This window comes from Natator depressus, chromosome 14, assembly GCF_965152275.1.
Source record: "Natator depressus isolate rNatDep1 chromosome 14, rNatDep2.hap1, whole genome shotgun sequence".
In the NCBI taxonomy this organism is placed as follows: domain Eukaryota; kingdom Metazoa; phylum Chordata; order Testudines; family Cheloniidae; genus Natator; species Natator depressus.
Window position 1 is genome coordinate 15702822 of NC_134247.1, and position 18164 is coordinate 15720985.

Below are 18164 nucleotides of genomic sequence, written 5' to 3' on the forward strand. Positions count from 1 at the left end.
TACCAATTATTTGTGGGGCCTAGTGGATAGCGTTATTCACTGTTGGGCAGGGCACTGGTTTCATAGTTGACCTTGGAACTCATCCTCCCCAACCTGCCATAGAATTCTTGGCTTGCCAAGAATAGGCCAAGTTCAGGCATGGAGGTAAGCAGGTATACCAGCCACAATGGAAGTTGCAACTGCTTATCACAGGGCTGAGAAGGGCCCATGTCAATAGCTTCCTGCCATGCATTGCATTTCTGCACTACCCTTGTGGCTGCTTATGGAGTGGTTCTGAAGTCTTACATCAGCATTTTCTTCCATCCACGGGGAGGGTAATATAATAATGCTTCCCTTTTATATAGCACCTTTCAACAGTGGTTCTCAAAGCCCTTTCTAAAGCCAGGTATTAGTATCCCCATTTCACAGAATGGGAAAAAGAGGCACAGAATGGTTAAGTGATTCACCCAGGGTCACATAGCAAGTCAGTGGAAGAACTAGGAACAGAATCCAATTCTCCCAACTCATAATGCCCTGCTCTAACTGCTAGACATCATTGCCTCCTGAGTACTGCCACTGCCTTCACCGCTGAAGCCCAGGATGGGGAAAAAAGTTATGCAGATACACAGGGGAAAGACAAAAGTTTAGAATCACCCTAATTGATTAATCTCCTGAATGAGTACCACAGACAGGGCGCGTGACATACACCTTTGCTACGGGCAACTGGGAAAATGGGGAATGCCCACCTTTGCATAACAGACCCTCTGCCAAAGACACATTCATTCTAATAAGGAATTAAGTCATCATCTTTGATACACAAATGGAACCAGGGGCCCACTCCTGCAGCCCACACTCAGGCAAAACTCCTGTTGAAGCTAATGGGAGCTTTGCTTGAGTAGCATGGTCAGAATTTGGCCCATGAGAGAGAGCTATATTAGCCGATAAAGACTTAAGCAAGTGTCCTAGAGCCCTTACTGCACATATTAAGCAGAAGTACAGAGATTAATATCTTATTTTCCCCTCTCACTGCATTATGGATAGCTTCTCTGTTGTGAAGGTTGAATCTAGCTTTTTGCTTATATAGCCATTTCCAACCCTCCAGCTTCGCCAAAACTAAAGCAATCCACATGAAATGGCACAAATATCGTCTCATGCTACATTAGAGATTTTATGCAAAGTCAGACACAAAAAAGACACAGCGTTTCAGAAATAAGAGTTAAAAACATAAGAAGTGAACTCTTGTCCCCATTGAAATCAATAGCAAAATTCCTATAGATTTAAACAGGGTCAAGATTTCATCCAAGGTGTTTGCACTTCTTGAAGAATTTGCTAATCTTTTTTTTAATAGCTCATAATATTTCAAAAATCACCATATAATAATAATTCCTAGCTCTTATATATATATATATATCTCAATATATATCTATATCTAGCACTTTTCATCAGTAGATCTCAAAAGTATTTTACAAAGGAGGTAAGGATCATTATGCCCATTTTACAGATGGGGAAGCTGCAGCACAGACCTGGGAATTGACTTGCCCAATGTCATCCAGCAGGCTTCTGGCAGTTCTGGGAACAGAACCCAGGTCTTCTGAAGCTGTTGGCCTTCAGAGGACTGGAGCCTTTGACTATTTTCAGAAGGCGAGTGGGTGCATTTCACCAGGCCTCCATGTTGGGAGATGTACCTGTAATTTTAACTGTGAATTTCCTGGCCTTTGGACTTCTTTTTTAATTACAGCATTTTATTAAGGTTTTTTCCTTGAATATATTTCTATGTATTTACAGCCTTAACTCCATCTTAGCAGTTGATGGGCCAAATTCATCCCTACTGGAAGCGGGTTACATCTGTGGTGAATTTGACCCAATTACTTTCTCTCTACATATATACAGTACACTAGATTTCTTTTTTTTTTTTTTTTTTTTTTTTATAATGCAAGCTCTAGGAGGTAGGTGATAAACTAATATCAGAGAAAATGAACTCATAGCAATGCATAGAACACTGAGACATGTAGGAGATGAAGTTACTGCAGTGCATAGATGTGACAGTAATTCATTCCAGCTATTATATATCTCCAGGGTATATTTGAGAAGGTGGCTTGAGAAATGTGCTCTTGAAAGTTCTCTTTTCCTTTCCACCTTTTTCAGAAGGGATTCTTCACCATCCTTTATATTAAGGATACATTTATAAATGGTTAATACATAATTAACAGATGTTTTAATATATAGTTAATGAAAGGTTACAGATTGTCAGAATCCAACAGGTCAGTAGGTTGTTTTTAACCAGGACTTACAACCACCTAGAACAGCTTCTACTAAGGTGCTGATAACCATCTTCTATAACACACGCTATTTATATCTGTAACAACTTATCACATCTATTAATCATTTAAAACCCTTTATAAACTACACTGGGGTACATTAATAACTAAAAAGGAACTGCACTAACTGGAGTCTTTTAGGAGTTTGGGATTTTAATGCTATTAAAGTTCCCAAGAAAGTAGGGATGTGATTATAACAGAAAAGGAATCCTGCAGCGATGCCTTAATTAACTAAATAATAGTTCCTGGATAAGAAACTATCTGTTAAAAGTGAATTTTCATAAATACCACTACTGCTATTTCAGGATCTCCAGCCAGTGAATGGTGCTGGAGTCTCTCACTAGCAGCTATTTCATCCCACTGGCTGGGATATTTTATAGTACTGGGAAGCAGATTGAGGGCCCAGAGCTGCTCCAGTGTAAGTCAATTGGACTTTAGCCTAAGTAAGGCGTTCAGGACTGGCCTCACAATGCCCACAGGAATATTTTTCTTTCCCAAATGCAACAGACCAACATTCAAAGTATCACCAGAAGATGATGTTCATGATGCATATATAGATGGTTTGCATGAACATCACAGACGTCATTCGTTTCCCTTTACATATAACATCACTTTGTTCAGGGGATTGGCAATGGGATTTGGGATATTTCATCTCTGTGTCACCAGTTCAAATCCATCCCATATTGAAAGCTGTTACCATCTGGATGGTTATTTGGTGGACTATGTGAAAATGAGCTTGGTGGTCCCAGACCAGTTTTAGTGGACGGGTGACATCGCAATGGGGGCTAGACGAGTTGGCAGTCCCACTGAAGAAGTTAAGAATTGAATGAACCTCTCTCAGAAGCTAGAGAGGGATAAGTTCTACAACATTCGTTCACCTCCTCCATCTCCTGACTAATGCGAGATTGTTCTACATAGTATATTTTTAAGTCTTTTATCCAAACCGCTTTTAAATAATTCAGCTGATGGGGCCTTCCACCATTTCCCTTGGGAGACTATTCCACAAAAGAAAAGATCTCGCTATTACGAAGTTTCCCTGATATTCAGCTTTCATTATCCTTAATTTCATCCCTTTCCTCCTAGTTACAGCCCTCCTTACCACCCCTAACAATTCTTACTAAAATGAGGTTACATCCTTGTGCATCGGAGTCATGCCCCATCGTCATCCTGCAGCCAATCCAGGACTTCTTTTAATTTTTCCTCAACCAGCCCAGTCCCCCCAGATTTAGTTATTCTTGCTGGTTTTCCCTGAATTCCGGTCTCCCTCTTTCTGGTGTGGAGGTGTGTTGGACTCAGTTGAGCATTCTAGGTGTGATCTCATCGGTGCTGGTCTATCACCTCCCTGCTTTGGGACATGAGGTGTCTTTATGAGCAGCACATGTATGGCTTGGGGGGGCAGGAGGGGGCACTCTCACTCTTAAATATGGTCCCTCCAGAATAAGGTTGAGGCACGCTGGTGGTGCAGTGCTTGGGAAGCATGCACTGTTGCTGTGTAGAGCATTGTATTTGTGCAGCCCATGCTGTACCTGCTGTTTTTAAAGCATTGTCTAGGAGGCGTTCGCCCAGAAAGCAGATTTTGAAGGCGTAGGGGGGCTAACACGTATTAAACGACCATCCCGCATTTACAGTGTGGACTAAGGCACAGAGCAGAGTAACTGTGGAATCACATGATCAGAGTGGTCACTAAGATTATATCCTCTTGGTTAGGAACGGAGGGCTGGCAGGGATAGGCCATCATAAAATGCCCGTTTTTTAAAGATAATAATAATAGCTAGCTCTTATCTATTGCTTTTCCTCAGTAGATCTCAAAGCACTTTACAAAGCAGGTTAATATAATGACTCCCATTTTACAGAGGGGAAAACTGAGGCACAGAACGGTGACATGACTTACCCACAGTCATGCAATGGCAGAGCCAGAAACAGAACCCAGGTCTCCTGAGTCCCAGTCCAGGTCTCTATCCACTAAGAGGCGACTTCTGTTTGTTAACCCCTGGGTTACAAACAGCACAGGGCTAGAGTGGGTTGGCAGGGCTATTCCAGAGAGAAGACTATATAAGCCATGGTGCTGGTAAACAATTACAAGAGAGACTCCTGAGTCTTCTCTGCAAGTTACCTCCGCTTTAACACTGAAACACAATCTTTCTTCAACGGCCCAATCTGCATATGGGCATCTACGCTTTCAAGGAAAAAGGCTGGTTTGAGGTTATATGCAAACAGCGATGGGAACTGGTGGTTGATCTTATTCTGGAAGGGGTCAAAGTGGCCTTTTTTGAAGCGGGCAACCTTGAGCTGTTGGAGACATGTCATCTTGGAGTCCCTGACCCCATAGAAGGTCAGTGCCTTTTCCGAATACTCCAGGTACACCCCGATCGTGTGAAAGAAGGGCTGTTGGATAACAGATTCGAAGCCACCAAACCAGGCCACGTAGTTCTGTCCATTCCACTGCAGGCAGCAAGATTTCTCGTTCCTCCCCAGGCGGCCTCTGTCGTAGGACTCCCGCGGGTTGAAGTCCTCGGCGATGACGCCGATGCTCACCCAGCCGTCGATGATTTCCACCTCCCAGTAGTAGTTGCCTCGGTTCATCAGGTTCTCGCCCAGCACCTGCTCACAGTTGATGAACCTGGTTGGGCTCTCGGGGTAGCCGATGGGGTTCAATACACGTTTGGCCCCTTTGGTTCCAAACAGCTGGAGGAACTTGTCCGCGGTGTCGCTGTCCAAATCGATGATGAAGGCAACTGTGAAGGAGGGGACAAGCAAACACAAGAGAGAGAATCAGAATAGAATTTAGCACAGAGCATCCCATCCCCCTTTAGCCCCAAGTGGTGAGTTTCAGTGGCTAGCGTTACCAGGTCTGTTTCCGTATTATCGCTCTCCAATATCCGGGCAGAGGTATTTCCCACCCCCTGGCCCAAATGACAATAAACACCTACCCAGCTATTGACCCAAATCAGCAAAGCTAAAGAGATGCGTCTTGGGGTATGTCTACACTGCAAGCAGAGGTGTGACTGTAGCATGCGGGAGGGGGATACCCGCATTAGCTTTACTCTAGCCAGCACGGATAACCATAGTAGCGTAGATGTGATGGCATAGGCTTCAACACAGGCTAGCTATAGAGCAGGAGCCTGCTGGGGAGCCTGGTTGCTAGCCCATGCCACTGCATCTCCACTTCTGTTGTTACCTGAACTAGCTGGAGTAAAGCTAGTGCGGGTATGCATATGCATTCTACAATCACACCTTCCCTTGCAGCGTAGACATGCCCTTAGTACGGTGTCCTACTGGCTGCTGGATGGATCTGGCCTTTGTCTGATCATCAGGAGAATTCCAGAGCAGAGAGCCCTGCCCCGAGAACTTCCCGCCACCCCCACCCCTCTAGGAATTCAACCCTGCCTATAGAAAGCAAAAGCATTCCTGCTGATTGCAGCTAACATACAGTGTCTGATCGGATGGTGCGTGTTAGGGTGATTAGTCACAGACTAAGGCAGCAGATTATTAGCAGAGCCAGAAACAACATGAAAGACCAGCTCTCTCTGTCTAGCAGAGAGGTTAAGAGGCATATTCTGAATTTACCATGCAGCAGATTTATCCATAAAGAGCTTCTTAATGCTGCAGAGAACTGCACAGATTCAACCCTACCCCCAATAAATTGACCACATGCCCTTGCACTGAGAAGCTGAGCAAGTATCCACCATGGATACTGACTTTGAAAGAACCAACAGATTTTTTATGGCTGGTCTTGTTCTCTAGGGCAGCAAGGGGCTGGGGGGACATGGAAGCAATAGGCCTACCACTGAATACTGGAGCAGCAGTAATTGGTCCCAGAAGGATAATATTTAATCCCAAGGGATTTCTGTCTGGTCAGAAGGAGGGTTATGGCCTGGGGCCTTGTTGGGTGTTTACAAAACAGGAGTTCAGTTAGGATAGAGTACAGGCCACCCTCCCACGCCCAGGAATAAGGCAGAGCGTAGATCCACGAAGCCCAGGGGATCCAGCTTGCTAGTGAGATGCAGAGGAGTCATGGGGAACAGGGAGGTCCTTGAATTTCCTGCCGAATGAGGCGTTCGTGGATTAGATCCATATCTGCACAGGCCCGTCTTCCCTGCAGAGAGTGACCAGCAGAGTGGTGCAGCAGCTCCTCCAAGAAGACTGTTGACAAGCACTAGAAAATCACCCTTGGATTTGTGAGTAAAACCATGTCTGCGTGAACAGACGAGGAGCAGAAAACAAAGCCGGGGGAAGAAAGCAGAGATCCACAGTAGTGTAAAGGTGAGAGATGGCTCACTGGGAGGGATGCAAGCTCAATCCCTCTCCCCCCTCTGCAAGCTAGTGCTCCACCATGCGCTGCTGGAGCACAGTCTGTCAGATCGAGTCTCTTTCTAGCCCTTTTGGTTCTACAGCTGGTCTTTGTGTGGCAGCTTGCCAAGCCCCGCACAGTGCTTTGAATGTCAGTCACGGTGTCTGAATCAGGCAACTTTTCATTGTAGCCCTCTTCGGTTAGCCTGGCTCTTCCTTGGGCTCTTTTGATTCAGAATTTTGTCCAGCTTTAACAACTTCATCTATTCAGCAACCGAATTATCCACCTGCCTGAAGCCATCAAACTGATTCAAAACATAGCACGGAATTAGTGTTATTCTGATTACAAATTATTTGACTCCAGAGGTTCCGAGCTAATTAAACAGAAGATCAAATTCATCTGTATCTGAATTAAGTGGAAAGCGTTTTAAGTGCAACAGCGTCTTAGCTAGGTCTCCCCGGACTGGTTTGGCAGAGCTACATATAGGCTGAGTTTTTAAGACTTTAGCTGGAAGGCAAATGGACTCCCTTTATTAGCTGTATGGTATTTATCCCAACAACATGGACCAGACCCTGCCAGGGAGCAGACATACAAACGCAGCTGCCAGTACAGAAAGTTTACATGTCATCAGTGCTTTGAGCAGAAAGGGGAAATACAGTAACTGACCTTAGCAACAGAAGCCAAAGCAAAAGTCAGGGTCTTACATTTCAGGAAATAGTCTCTTGTCTCCAAGCAGGCTGGACTGTTTGATTTGTCCGAAGGTTGGAGCTCAGCGACTGCTGCCAGGAGAGGAATAAAAGGCGTCACCTTTGAGCTACATAAACAGCAAAGGCAACAAAGCCCCCGTGAACGGATGCTGCGTGAATCTCAGAGGGAGGTGCAAAGCCCCAGGCCTCACAGCTCAGGGTGCATCGTGCTACTCCTGCATTTAAAAATACAAAACAAAGACCCAAAAAGGAACATCCCTGGGACTCTGTAACACTCATGCAGGGTCCTATGACAGATGGTCCTGCTGCTGCACTGCCAGCCAGCCAACAGGGGGCACTAACAACCCAGCCCTGTCTTCCTAGGCTGAGGCCAGAACACAGTATACACAACACAAGGCAGATCCCTGTTGGACTGGGCTTAATGGCAGGCAATGGCCACATGTGTTCCGCAGGAGGAGACGGGCGGGGCTGGGAAGGCAATGATTTTGATGGGTCTCCAGGAGAATTACGAACAACGGGAAGCTGAACCAGTCATTAAAAGCTAAAATGGAGCTGCCTGAGTCTGTCTGAAACTCAACCAGCAGCTTCGGCTTCCCCCCCTCACCCTGGCAGGACGGAGAGTCCGGGAGAGACAAGTCTCCCTTTCATAGGAAGCCTCTTGGGGGAAGTTCCCCAAACCACCCAGCCACACCTAGCTCCAAGCCTGTTTGTTGTCTTCTGACTTTCTAGTCGTTGTGGAAACTTCATAAAACCCCGGGAGCGAGGTGTGAGCCCAGATGGCAGAGGCTGACTGAGAGGCTGATTATGCAGTTGCAGCGTAACCATGCTGTACAGTTTCCAAGGCTGTGGGGACGGGTAAGGAGCTCTTCACGGCTCTGCCCTGAGGGTGCTGGCTTCTCACATTCATCTGCTAGTTATAAAAGTTAAACGGGGACTCTAAAGAGCCTCAGTGCTCCTTGTGCACGCTGGGGAGCAATATAAACCTTGGCCCACACAACAAGGGGCTAGCCCATGGTGGCTAAATACACACCTTCTTGCATCCCATGGAAACAAGACTCTTCATACCCCTTCCCCAGCAATTGGTCCCACTGGTTCTTGCATGCAGTCACCAGCAGCTCCTTCATGGCACACACAGCCTGGCTAGACTTGGTGAAGCTCAGTTCCTTCTGGAAGCTTGGACACAGGGAACTCTTTTCCTCAGCTGCTATTTTTAACGCCTGGAACTCCTGAGCCAAGGACACAGGGATCAAAAGACTTCAAGAATCTTGGGATGCGTCTTGTTCCACCACCACACCCCTTCCCGAAACACTCGTGCAGTGATTGTTCCCAGGACCCAGCATGAAGACAGACATGCAACAGGGAGGGAACGACTTCTCTGGCCATGTGTCCCTTAGTCAGTTTCAAATCTCACTCAAGAATTATCACGTACAACAGTATCTCCTCCCATCAAGGACCATTGACCCAGCTCCACAGTTGAGGATCGCTCGCGCTGCAGAGATTGCCTCCATGCCAGGGGCTGCTTTGTGCATGCCCACAATAAATTGCCCATTATTTCCCCCCCTTTAATTTTCCAGTGAATGAAAGGAGGCGAGTTAGTTCACATGCAACCCAAAAACCCAATATCAAACTCACTGTAGTGACCTTTAATTATGGGCCTGAGCCTAGGGCATCATTTGAACTGGGCCTTTTCCAACAACTCACCCTCTTCACCTCCTATTTCCGTTCACCTGCTACCCGATTAACATGGCCTTAGGAGGCACAAGTCTACAGGCTTTGTCCCCACACTGCTGCATTGCAGATCTGAACCCCCTATTATGCATGTGTAACACCAACAGACCCTGATTGTCAGCAGGCAGGATCGAACCTGGGACCTCTGGAGCTTAGTGCATGAGCCTCTACAGCATGTGCTAAAAGCCACCTGACTGTAGAGCAGACTCATTATTCTCTAAGTGGTCTCAATGCCACTACATGGGACAGAGCACCACACCCAGGAGGTGTGTGGGTTACATGTGTGCTGTCACATACCAGCAGGGATCGCTGGCATAGTTTAACCTTTGCCAGCTCCTGGGCCCTTGTTCTTCACAGAGTCATGCCCTCCGTTATAACAAAGGTTTAGTGTTAACAATAATTTGGGAAGTATCTAGCTATGTACTTGGTGCAGGTCAGCATGCACTCCCAGCACCCCGCCGCTCCCAGCACCCTGCCGCTCCCACCCACGCCCAGCGCCCGTTGCTGACAGTGAACCTCTGCTCCCTGTGTTTGTCCATCTTCCATTTGCAACCATGAGTGTGGGCAAGTTGCTCCCTAGCAGCCTGACCCAAAGCCCCCTGAAGGCAATGGAAAAATGCCTGTTGTCTGCAGTGGGCTTTGGGTCAGATCCTGATTGAACAATGGATTAGCCAAGAGCTGCATTGCAGTTTGGAGGGAGAGGGGCTTGGAAGTGTCACATTCCAGCTCCCCAAGAAGGGCTAGCGGAGATCAGTACCTCAGGTCATTTGTGACTTTTAACCCTGCCCCAGCACTTGCTCTGCTCCTGGCACCAGTCCCTGCGCACCTGTAGGAAGTAAATGGTATCCGTGCTCGGAACCCTCTCCAGGTTCTGCCTGCACTGAGCCAGCTTGGCACGCCTCTCCTCCTTCTGCCGGAGATCCTCTTCAGCCTCAATCAGCATGGATCGCTCGCCATCCTCGATGAAGCCAGTCACCTCTTTCTGGAAGGTCACCAGAGCTCTGGATGCTTCATTGAAGAGCCTGCTGACATTTTCCTTCTCCTTCAGGGCGGTGCTCTATGCACACAAAGATGGGCATCTGCATTATTAGTAATCAGCTTTCCCCTTTCTATAGCTCAGTTCACGGAAGGATCTCAAAGCTCTTTACCAACAGCAGCAGTTCATTAAGATCTTGCCTGTACTGGGGTTTTTGGCACCAATGTAGCTGCACCGGAGCAAACCACCACTTGTACTAGGGCACTGTGCTTACATTGAGGGTTTGCACTGTGCAGCTGAAGTGGTGCTAAAAAACGCACTCCAAGCAGTGTAGACAAGACCTGTGCCACACCCCACCCCTCTGAGGTCGGCAGGTGTTACTGCCCCTATTTTACACAGGGAGAAACGGGGGCACAGAGAGGTGAAGTGAACCAAGGTCAGACAGGGAGGCAGTAACAGAGGCAGGAGTAGACCCCAACAGACCCCACTGTGTCCCTTTGCATTTCCATGGAGCATGGCTGCACTTGTCCAACTTGTTTCACTTTGATCACCTCTCCCTTCACTTCCCCCACCTCTCTCCACAGGAAATGGCAGTTCAGCACTTTCCCTCAGGCTGTGCTTTGCTGTCCCACGCAGAGATGCAGTTAATGCCAAATCCACGGTCTGGTATGTGGTCAAGGCAGCGAGCAGGCACAAGACCTCCCCAAATGGGAGCAGAAAGCGAGGTGAACGGTAGAGGTGAATGGGTGACAGACAAGCAACCCTGGAGTATAATCAGCCTGCTAAAAGCTTAGGTATGTGGCTGCCATGGGGACTGACCGGGCTAAAGGAAATACCTCCCCAACTGAGTTCCTCCAGGGGAGCAACCTCAGTCCCAGAAATGGTTTCCACAGAGGCAGTATTTCCTATCCTGACAACATTCCAGACTGGGGGCCGTGTATCAGGTCAGATGGCCCCTGGGGAAGTCAGATGCCAGCAGGCTGGGTGGCCACCATGCTTTCCCAAAGCACCTGAACGCTCCCGAACTGGGAAGAGCCGCCTCTAGAAGAAGTCTCGCCGAAGTTGCTCTCGGTTCTAGGGGGGCTCTCCAGGGCATTTGTTAGAGGACGAAGTTCAGAGGGGAGGTGGAAGGGAGAAGAAAATGCTCCAAGCTCAGCTCAAGCCCTGGGCAAGGTGACGACAAGATCATCTTACTCTGATGAGCTCCACAGTCTTTCTGGTCTGCGCGACGGTGACTCCCAGCTCATCCAGCTGGTTCTCCACGCAGCTCAGGATCTTGGGTCGCTGGGCCTTTAAAACAAAAAGGATGAAACCAGCCCTGCTGAAAGGTGCGTTTAGCTGCCATACCGGGTCTGCATTCCGAACCTGAGCCTTCCGAATGGGTGCGGCTTATACACATCACCTGCAGGGAGCCACAGCACTCGCTCCATCACTAATGTTACAAACACTTTTTCCCCGATAACCCTTATTTTTCACAGCCACCCCTCTAAAGTCTGCCAATAAAAACCAACTGAGCTGAAAATCAGGAGGATGCCTCTGAGGCCAAGGCAGAGCTTTTCTACCAAATTTCAGGCAAATCGAACAGGGGATTCCAGAATGACGGGCCCCCGAAATAAAGCAGGCGGTCCGTTTGCAAATGCTGAGTCCTTCCTTCATCCTCACATTGCAGCAGAGATGGAGACACCGATGGACTCCGCCTTCCTTTGGGGCTCGAGCGGCCCAGGAGAAATTTGGGGTTCTTTTCTAGAAGGACAAAATCCCAGAACTGTGGGGCTGGAAGGGACTTTGAGAGGTCAGTGAGGTCAGCACCATGCGCTGAGGTAGGACCAAGTAAACCTAGACCAGTCCTGGCAGGTGTTTGTCCAACCTGTTTAAATGAGCCGCTCGCTGTGAGCAGGATTCAAACTTGTGCAGGTCAACCCCACTGGCTTCCAACACTGCAAGCTTCCACTGCGCCACTCTGCTGAGCACTACGCGTGGGAACAACCCCTACAGCGAGCCAGTCGAAGCATGGCAGTTCCTGGGGCTCGCCCAACTGGATGGGGCATTTCACGGACCCAATGGACACCCGTTACGTCAGTCGCACCTTCGTGCCCCCTATTAACCAACGCTCTGAACAGCTAGTGTGTACATCGTCAGCACCTTGCAGGGCGGGAAACTCACCATGCAGGGTGTTCCACTCAACTCCTGTGCTCATTGGCTTAATAGCTCCTACAACAGGGGGCAGGGAGGGGAGGGGCACACCTATTGGCGGAGGCAGGGACGGGGTGTCATGCTCATTGACACTGATGTGGGGGGGGGTCAGGGAGGCTTTGTGGATGGGTAGAGCGAAAGGGGCATGCAGGAGGTAAGGGGTACTGTAGTTAGGGAGACAGGGAACCATCTCTGCCCCATCCCAACCAGGCCCCACTGCACAGATCCCCCACTCCCCCATTTGAACTGGTGAGTCAGCCTGGGACTGGCAGCCAGGGGCATGAGGATATTTACTGGAGCTGAAGAGGGGGAATTTCTGGAGGGGGAGGTGTGGATGGAAGGGCAGAGATGACTCCCTCAACAGCAATCTCTTCCTGCGTCCCTCCCCCACACCTGACCCATGTCCTGCACATCTAGGACTCTTATTGGGCCCCCTATTAATGGCCCCCCAGGGTGAGCAGGGCTATGGTGGCATATGAGGGAAAGAGGGTTAGGGGCAGGTGGGTGTCGAAGGAGTAGGAGAAAGCAAGAGGGCAGTAGCACTGCCCCAACAGACCTGCTAGGACTCACCAGGCAGGGGAGTCATTCTGTTCCAAGCGTCCTATCGGCCCCCTCTCCCTTAGACCACACCCCCATCCTTTGCTACCTCCCACTTTAACAACAATGGAAATTCAAATGCAAAAAACTTTGTTAAACACGGAGCAACAGCTGCAGCCTCACAGCAGTGTAGTGAGCTCCCCATCCCCTTCCAGAGCAGGGATTTGACATTCCCCAGCATCCTTTCAAAGGGGAGAGGACTGCTCCTGAAGGTTGGATAACCAGGAAATGCTGCGTAAAGGCCCCTGTGCGCCCCTTACAAGAGGGTCAGCTTCACCACAACACACATTAGAACCTGTGCAGTTGTGCTGGGTGTGTTGGAAGCATCACCTTAACTCTGCATTGCCTGGTGTTCTAATGGTTGCAGTGTGCGTTGTGTCCTCAGGCCAATGCACCTGTAAAGGGCATGAGGGGCGGGACCTTGACTCCACATTTCCTGGGTTTCTGAGGTTTGAGTTTTGAGAAGACGACTCTCCCCTTCGTGAAGGTTGCGAGGGGCACAGTACGTGGCTGCAGCCACAGCTGCACACGAGCAACGTTCTTGGGGTTTGGATAAACATCGGCCTGAGAGAGGCGCATTGAGAGCAAGGCACAATGTGCTGTCACCCGATGAAGTGAAAAAGCCAGCCACATGCCAAACCACACCAACAGCACGGCACACGCCAGTGGCTGAGAGCATAAGACGACCAGAGCATGGGAGAGATCTTACCTGGGAAGCTGCAGAACCCACGGGAGGGAGCGGGGAGGGTCAACGAAATTGACATTGACACGGTCCAGGCTGTTTATGGAAACTTCAGATCCTAATGCAGCTGCCTGATACCTCTGCCCCCAGAAGCTGACTCCACCCTCCTCCATTGCCAGGTACCATCTTGGACTAATCTTCCTGATGCATGGGGGGTGGTGAAGCATGATCCTTAGCATTACCCCCTTTCCCGTCCCTCAAGTCAAACCACTGTGAGTGGTCACATTAACATGAAAGAGGCAACACTGTCCAGTAGATTGTGCCTCCAATATGATCTGCCTTAAACATGCTAGATCCGGTGGGCAGAGTATTGTTTGCCTAAGGCTGGCAGCTCCTTGGAGATCCTGCCTTCCTCTGTGTTCTCCACCATGCAGATCACACCGATAGCACTCAATAATAAAAGGCAAGAGGATTTCTCTGCAGCAGGAGGGTGGCCTCAAGAACCAGATGAAATAGCATGTGTTAATTCCACCCCAGTACTCCCCACAATATATCAGATCTGTGATCGCCTAGGTTTGCCTCTAACAACTACGCCCACTCAGAGCTTCCTAGCACCAGCGGGAATCAGACTCAGATCCATCCACTCCAATAACACAGTCCCCTGCCACTTGAGCTGAAGGAGAATCCCCATGAAGTGTTAGCAGTGTAAGAGCCATAACACAGGCACTTCAGCAACTCTGATTCTAACCAGTAGAGGGCAGTGGCCATCAACCAGGTCATGGCAACGCCTGGCAAAGCTGCCCCTCCTCTCTCACTTTGGGAACTTCTCCCAACTACTGCAGATGACCCAGAATGAAACTGACAGCTCAAGGAAACCTTGTGGGTGAGAATTTGGTCGATGAGTCAAACCCATCTGGGAATGGGAGTGATGGAAAAATGCCTGCCGACAGAACACAAAAGACAAATGGAGCAAGGACTGGAGTCTGGGAATGGAGCCAAAAGAAATAAAGGACCTGATTTAAGATACTGTGGGAAAGAGATGCAAGTGGACAAATTGCTCCCAGGTTTAACTCGAGTGAAGGCGATGGAGTGAGGCCAGGGATGGATTTGGCCCAGTACCTCCCAAAGGAACCTGTATATGCCCAAACTTTTGTTTCTGCCTCCTCCCCAAACCCACACATAATCAGTTACATTACCAGATCTCTTGCATGTGTGTAATCTGGCAGCCCAGATGGAACCCTTTGTAGCAGTCCAGTTAAACTATTATTTTTACTTAAAACCATCTTGTCAGTGGATTTTCCAATGCGGATTTCCCCCCACCTGGCTGCAGCTCCAGGGAATTGCAGAGAACAGAGCACAGTTTTCAAGTTAACAAGCACAGAGTGTTCTGGGATTTTGACACCTTTTTCCCCTTCCCTCTCCCTCCACTGGCAAAATCCTACCTTGACTGTTAAGCACTGTACTATGAAACTGACTATGTCATAGCACTGTGCTTTAACAGGTTTGGTCCTACATGCATGAAAGGGGCCAAACTGTGTTCCCAGCTTGGAAAACAGACAACCCCCTCCCCAACCCATGACTTAACTGATATTTCAGTCCTGGGCTCCCCGCATACAGACCTACCGATGCCCTTTAATCCTGCCCTGCAGCATCACTAATATTCCAGTCCTGGGATACCACTCTGCCAATGCCCCTCAATCTAGACCCACAGCCCCTTGCAATCCCACCCCTGCGCTTCCCCCCAGCTCGACCGATGCCCCTCAGTCCTGACCCATAGCCCCCTGCTATCCCAGTGCTGGGCTCCCCCCCACCCAGCCCTGTCAATGCCCCTCAGTCCTGACCCACAGGACAGCCCCATGCTATCCCAGCCCTGATGCCCCTCAACGCAACTCTCCCTGCTGTCCTGGCCCTAGGGAGCAAACCCCACGAGGGTCTGGGCGCCCAGCGTGGCGAGGGCTGTTCAGAGAGGTAGACAGGTCCCCCCGCAGCCCCTTCTGTGCCCCCACCTTACCTCCTTGTGCTCCCGCTCCACCTCCACCGCCACCACCTCGTGGCTCCGGTGCTCCTGGCCCTGGCACAGCTGGCAGATGCAGGCCTGGTCTGTGCGGCAGAAGCTCTCCAGCGGCCGCAGGTGCAGCTTGCACAGGCTGTCCTCGATGCGGCGCAGCGGGGGCACCAGGCGGTGGCCCTGGAAGGCCGGGCTCCGCAGGTGGGGCTGCAGGTGGGGCGGGCAGAAGGAGGCCAGGCACACCAGGCAGGACTGGGCCGCCGCGGCCCGCCCGCCCTCGGGGCAGACGTCGCACAGCACCCGCTCCTCCTCCGGCTCCTGCCGCTGGGGGGCGCCGCAGGGCTCCGGCGGGCCGGGGGCCGCCTCCTCCCCCGGGGGCGCCGGCGGGGCCACGGGGCTGCGGGCGCCGGGCGGCGGCTGGCGGAGCTGGAGCAGCTCGCACAGCGTGTGGTTCTTGCGGAGCTGGAGGTCGGCCGGGAAGGGCTCCTGGCACAGCGGGCAGCGGGGGGAACCCTGGACGCCGCCCGCCCCGAGCCCCGGGCGGTGCCTGTGCGCCCCCAGGCAGCCCAGGCAGAAGTTGTGGCCGCAGGGGATGGTGACCGGGTCCTTCAGGGCGTCCAGGCAGATGGGGCAGCCGAAGGGGGAGTCCTGCGGGCTGGGCAGGCCGCCGCCGCCGCCCTCCATGCCGCGCCGACGGGCTGCTCCCTGCGAGTGCGAGGAACTGGGGGCCTCGCCAGCCGGGAGCAGGGCGGCCAGCTCCGCCCAACAGGAACTGGTGTCAGAGCGGCAGCCCTGGGGCCGGCTCCAGGGGGCGGGGGGCGCGGAATCCCCAAGAGAAACGGAGGTGGGGGCAGGTCCCTGCAGCGGGGATCCGCCCGAGTCAGAGACATGGGGGTACCCCCTGGAGCAGGGATCCCCAAAACAGTGATATGGGGGTACCCCCTGCAGTGGAGATCCCCTCATAGACAGTCACATGGGGGGACCCCCTCCAGGAGGGATCTCTCAAGAGAAAGTGACATCATGGGGCAGCTCCCCCTCTTGCACTCACTGACAACATGGGGGGGGGGGAATTAAATAAAAGGTCAGTTTTAGTGTCAGAATTAAAAAAAAAAAATCAGAGCAAGTTTCCTCCCCACCAAGCGTTCTCTCCATCACCAAAGAAGAGCGACTCTCCTTCCCCTAGAGAGGAGGGCTTCAGAGCAATCTGGGGCACATTGGCTTTCCAGGCCCATTGTCATGGACGGAGGCTGTCTTTCTGTTCCCTGCATGTACAGCTCCTAGCACAGTGGGGCTGTGAGCCATGACTGGGCTCCTAGGTGCTGCCTTATTACAAATAATAGCAGCAAATGTCATGGTGACTCAGAGAGGCCCCACCCCTGCAAACCCACAGCATGAACAGTCCCTCTGGAGTTAATGGGACTATGTGCACCTGGAGGATTTGGCCTGGGCATCAGTGCTAGTAGGATTCGGGGTTGTGTATGGGGTTTTGGACACATCTGCTCACAACTGCTGCTTGCTCAGAATCCACCATTTTCAGCCCATTAAACATAATCTGCATCAACCTACCTACAGCCCGGGGAGCAATGCACCAAGTCTCCCATGGGATTCCTCACATGCCTCCAGTTGCTCATGTGTGTAAGAGTTTGCGAGATTGGATCCCAGCCCAGGGTAGTTACACAGTGCCAGTCTCTCGAATTTCTATGTGCTGGAATCCAGTGACTAGGCCAGCCATTGATATCAGGCCATTTTTATTTCTCTAGTATCAGGTCAGTTGTATAAATATCTCCTGCTGGACAGTCAGTTTTCTGTGTGTTTGCTTTTAAGGTTTGAAAACGCCACACCCCTGGTTGGCTTCGAAGCAAGCAGAGCAATGAGATTCAGGCCTTGTCCTTCTCATGTCGTCCCAAACCCTTTCTGCTGGGGGTGTGAGACAGATTCCTTCCCTCCCTCTCTGAGTCAGCCCCCCTGGCCTGGCGCCTTGCATGCCCCAGGCCAAAATCACTGCTGGCGGAGGTGGGCGCTGCTCCATTGAAGCTGATAGCCGCCAGTGTTGAATATGGCCATCTGCTATTCATGTTCTTCCGAGCATGGGAGCTGGTGTGACAGGGGACAGTGCAGCCTCAGCAGAGGACAGGGGGCAAATGGCCAGCCAGTTTCAGGAAGGGTGCCCCCTTCCATGGCTGCTCCAGATGCCACCCAGGTGAAGGGAGTTGGACAGGGGCTCTGTGGAGAGCCAGAGCTATGGGGCGGTATCCAGGCTAAGGAGCTGGGTGATTTGCTGCCTAACTTTTGTCCTCCTGAACAGGGAAAAATAAAAGCTATATGGAGACCTGGATCCCCAAAATTCTGCCACTTCTCTCCCCTCCCATCCCCCTTGCAGCCCAGGTCTCCCTGCAGGGCAGAGCCTCCCTCCCAGCCTTCACCCTAACTGGCTCATTTTTCTCCCACCCGAGTCTTTGAGCTTCCTCCCAAGTCAGGGAGCCCTGCTGCTCCAGCCTGGCAGTTGGCCAGCAGCAACCAGCTCTGCATGGAACAGTCCCTGCTACTCTCCCTTCTGCAGCCCTGCCCGCCCAACCCTGGGGCCCAGCTCGCATGAACCCTGCCTGAGCCAACCTCTGCGAGGGAGTGATCGGACATTGACACGGAAGCATGACGGTGGATGGAAAGCGGGCAGGAGAGCGTTTG

General features: G+C 51.0%; 1 protein-coding gene across 2 annotated transcripts; it reads right to left on the reverse strand.

Moving 5' to 3' along the window:
• Positions 1-1878: 1878 nt before the first annotated feature.
• On the reverse strand, positions 1879-16188 carry TRIM47 (tripartite motif containing 47). 2 transcript variants are annotated; one of them, XM_074970567.1, is made up of 6 exons: positions 15483-16188; positions 11194-11289; positions 9850-10080; positions 8326-8521; positions 7293-7364; positions 1879-5032 (listed from the first exon to the last, which is right to left on the reverse strand). In XM_074970567.1, the coding sequence occupies exons 1-6, from the start codon at positions 16161-16163 to the stop codon at positions 4407-4409; spliced, it is 1902 nt and encodes a 633-aa protein (XP_074826668.1). In that variant the 5' UTR covers positions 16164-16188; the 3' UTR covers positions 1879-4406. The 2 variants fall into 2 exon arrangements, with proteins under 2 accessions (XP_074826668.1, XP_074826667.1); XM_074970566.1 differs by having other exon boundaries at positions 7293-7367.
• Between the last annotated feature and the right edge of the window lie 1976 nt (positions 16189-18164).